Below are 3601 nucleotides of genomic sequence, written 5' to 3' on the forward strand. Positions count from 1 at the left end.
GCTCTGACACTTCTTCTCCTATAGTGTCATGGACATTGAATGAAACCTATCCCTTAAAAATTCTACAACAGCAGACACTGGAACCCTCAGTGTACCAGAATCTTTGATCAACCATCCTTCAGAGAGTAGTCATGGCAATTATTGCATTCCACATATATTGTATATCCAATTGCTGCCAACCAGATGCCCTCCAGATACTGGGACAACTCCCAGAACTTCTAGAAGGATAGAATATAATCTGGTCAATCTTTAGTATTCTAATCAATAGGGCCTTAAGTGATACCAATGAATGAGCATTAAGATGCTGTCTGGGAAGTCACTTGCTCCTCTTCATAATAAGCTACTTCTTATAATATCAAATATGAAACATGCTGCTTGTATAGGTAGAAAGTGGAGACCCTTTTCTGGAAATGTAAGACCTTAAGAATTGTGTCAGGTATATGACTATGGCCTAACTGGTTGGGTTGGCAATATATATAAACTATGATTGTATTGTATTGTATCACTTTAAATGTGTGATGATTGGCCAACGCTGTTTTTCCAATGGCCATAAGAGGAAGCTAGAGACATAGCTTCTTTCTGTTATTCTCTCTGTTATTCTCTATGTTACGTTTACTGTTACTTGCTGATTATTGTGGTTTGTGGGTTTGCTACTGTTTGCTAAACCTGAAGAACTGTGTTTTGACTTACGGACTGGTACGAAGACTCTGTATTGGATAATCCTTGGACTATTGTTGTTTGCTATCATCTCTTTACTCATGTATGACCTGGACTGATTTTTTCTTGGACTGTGCTATTGTATTATTCCACAAGTAAACCTTTTTACACACCTCAGTGTATCTGTGTGGTTGCTGCGTAAACTTGCCTACTCTCAGTATCCTCTTTCTCTGTGCAAGCTCTTGTTAGCTCAAGAAGTACTCTGCACATCCTTATCAAATTGGATGGAATTGCTATACCTGGTCATCATTTAAACCTAGATTTGCAATACATAAAATTTACTGATTTTTCCTTTTAATAGGTTCAATAAGAGACCACAATACCCAGTGTGTAAGAAAGTTGTAAACCACACAGAACACAATCTGTTAATATTGAGTGGGCTATTGATAGCCGGAAACGCATAGTACCTCATTGAGATTAGTCCTCATCCCTGTACATTATTGTAAAAATATTTCTTAAGCAAAGAGAAATCACAATATTTAGATTTCATAAGGTATTTCAAAATTTTCTAAGCATTTTGCACACACAATCCTTACAGGAGCTCTGCAGGATCATATTATACTGTTTATATTTCAGTTCAGAGGCAGAAGACAAAAGTAATATTTCTAGGCATACAAAAGACATCATAAGTAAATCGGTGAACAAAATATTCTAGACTCTAGCTGAGGAATGCAATTGTTTGATTCAGGTTTTCAATATTTACATTAATCAAATAAGACAAACAAAGAATAGATTTCTATTGTCATTAAGTATTGAAGGTTGCCATAGTGGGAAAAATAAAAGGAAAGTTTATTAGGTATGTTCACCCCTTTAAATTGAGCCCACATGTAAAGTGGGATAAAATAATAACAGCAAGAACGTCTTCACTCTTACTGGATGAAAAGCCGATATTTCAAAAAGAAAATATCCACTATTATGTTGTACCTATCAAGTCACTAAAGCAAGTTGGATTTTCCAAAGATTTTCTTCAGAGCATCCAAGACATCTCGATTCCTCAAGCTATATATGAAGGGATTTGTCACAGCAGGTATGATAGTAAAGAACAGTGTATTAATCATGGCTTCCTGAGGTGAATAAGAGGATGCAGGTTTCATGTATGTTGCAAGACAAGTTGTATAGAATATCCCAACTACACACAAGTGAGACATGCAAGTTCCCAAGGCTTTGTGACTCCTTTCAGAAGATCGTACCCTCACAACTTGGAGGAGGATGGCAACATAGGAGGTGAGGATAACTGAGAGAGGGATGAGAAGTACCAGGAAATTTCCAGCATAAGTTGTTCTTTCAAAAGCAGAATTATCAGAGCTAGACAGCTGGATAAGAGCTGGATAATCACACATGTAATGGTTAATCTCATTGGACTTGCAGTAGGGAAGGGGCAGGACATAAAGAGAGCAAGTGAGCGCCTGAACAGTGGACCAAAACCAGGCTGCCACTGACATCATATAACAGACACTTCTCCTCATGAGGATGGGATATTGCAAAGGTCTGCAGATGGCCACATATCTGTCATAAGACATGGTTGCCAGGATGAGGCACTCTGCTCCTCCTAAGAGCAAAGTTATAGAAATCTGAACAACACACCCATAGAGTGAAATGGTATACCTCTTAGTTACAAAGCTGACCAATACTTGTGGAACAATGGAGAGAACTTGGCAGAGGTCCATGAAAGCCAACTGACTAAGAAAGAAGTACATGGGAGTCTGAAGTCCAGAGTCTGTTTTAATCAGAAAAATAAGGAGGCTGTTTCCCATCAGAGCAATCAGAAACATGAAGAGAAGCCCCCAAAGGAACAGGGTGGGTGACCACTGATGGAGAAGACCAACCAGAAGAAATTCTCTCCATGAAGTTATGTTCCCCTCTCTCATTCCTCCTTCGTTGCCAAGCTTTTATCTAAAAATACAAAAATAATTTGGGAGAACTTTTGTCATAAACCTTTTGAAATCCATAACTATTGATAGATATTTTCCTCTGTCCCTCTGCAGTAGATAGACAATGGCTAAGATAATGACGATGACATTGCAAAATAATGTTTCCTTTGGAAATGTTTGGCTTCTCCTCCAAGTAGCTTCTCCAGTTCTAACTTCAGTTAGAAATAAGGAAGCTTCTTGGGTGAGAAGTGAAACATTTCCAAAGGAAATAAATAAGAAAGTCCTGTTGTCTTTTGGAAAAGGCACCTTTAGAACAACCGTGACTGGATGGTTGAGACTCCCTGTAGACCTCTTGCCTATCTATTTCGCCCTGATCCAGCTCCCTGCACATTTCTGTCTCTAAAACCCTCCAAAATATTTTCCTTAATAATAAGCAGAAAAGAAAAGGTTCTTGAATACTACCATAATATGCTGCAAGAGAGCGAGAACCTGTATGAGTAGTCACAAGCCCCAGGTCAAAAATCTAAAATGCTCGGAATATACACACGTATATTCAAAGCAGGAGGCAGAATGTTCTCTCTACCCAATATAGGTTGAGACAATTAAACATTAATGACAAGCATTAATGACAAGCAGCAAAGGAAGATGAAGGTGTTGAGCATCTGGAAAATAAATACTGGTTTATCAAGATCAGGCAAACAGATGTGTTTGTTCATACCCAAGCAAAGGGTGATCTGCATTGTCAGGGCCCAGGGTACCCTTAAAATTAAATTTTGAGTTTAACCACACACAAATGGGCACTCACATGCGTGCATGCACACACGCGCACTCATGCATTGGTGGAGCAGTGGGCTAATGCCTCCTTAAGTAACACCAGCTGCCTGCAATTAGTGCAGGTTCGCGTCCCACCAGGCTCAAGGTTGACTCAGCCTTCCATCCTTCCCAGGTAGGTAAAATGAGGACCCAGATTGTTGGGGGCAATAAGCTGACTTTGTAATAATGCCTCTTGGGGG

At 39.2% G+C, this 3601-nt stretch overlaps 1 protein-coding gene across 1 annotated transcript; it reads right to left on the reverse strand.

The window, feature by feature from the left end:
• Window positions 1-1652: 1652 nt before the first annotated feature.
• On the reverse strand, window positions 1653-2414 carry LOC310633371 (olfactory receptor 2AK2-like; the record flags this gene model as incomplete). The annotated part of the gene is made up of 1 exon (XM_083351073.1): window positions 1653-2414. The coding sequence occupies one exon, from the start codon at window positions 2412-2414 to the stop codon at window positions 1653-1655; it is 762 nt and encodes a 253-aa protein (XP_083207199.1).
• Between the last annotated feature and the right edge of the window lie 1187 nt (window positions 2415-3601).

Source organism: Vipera ursinii (assembly GCF_947247035.1).
Source record: "Vipera ursinii genome assembly, chromosome: 2".
Lineage (NCBI taxonomy): Eukaryota > Metazoa > Chordata > Lepidosauria > Squamata > Viperidae > Vipera > Vipera ursinii.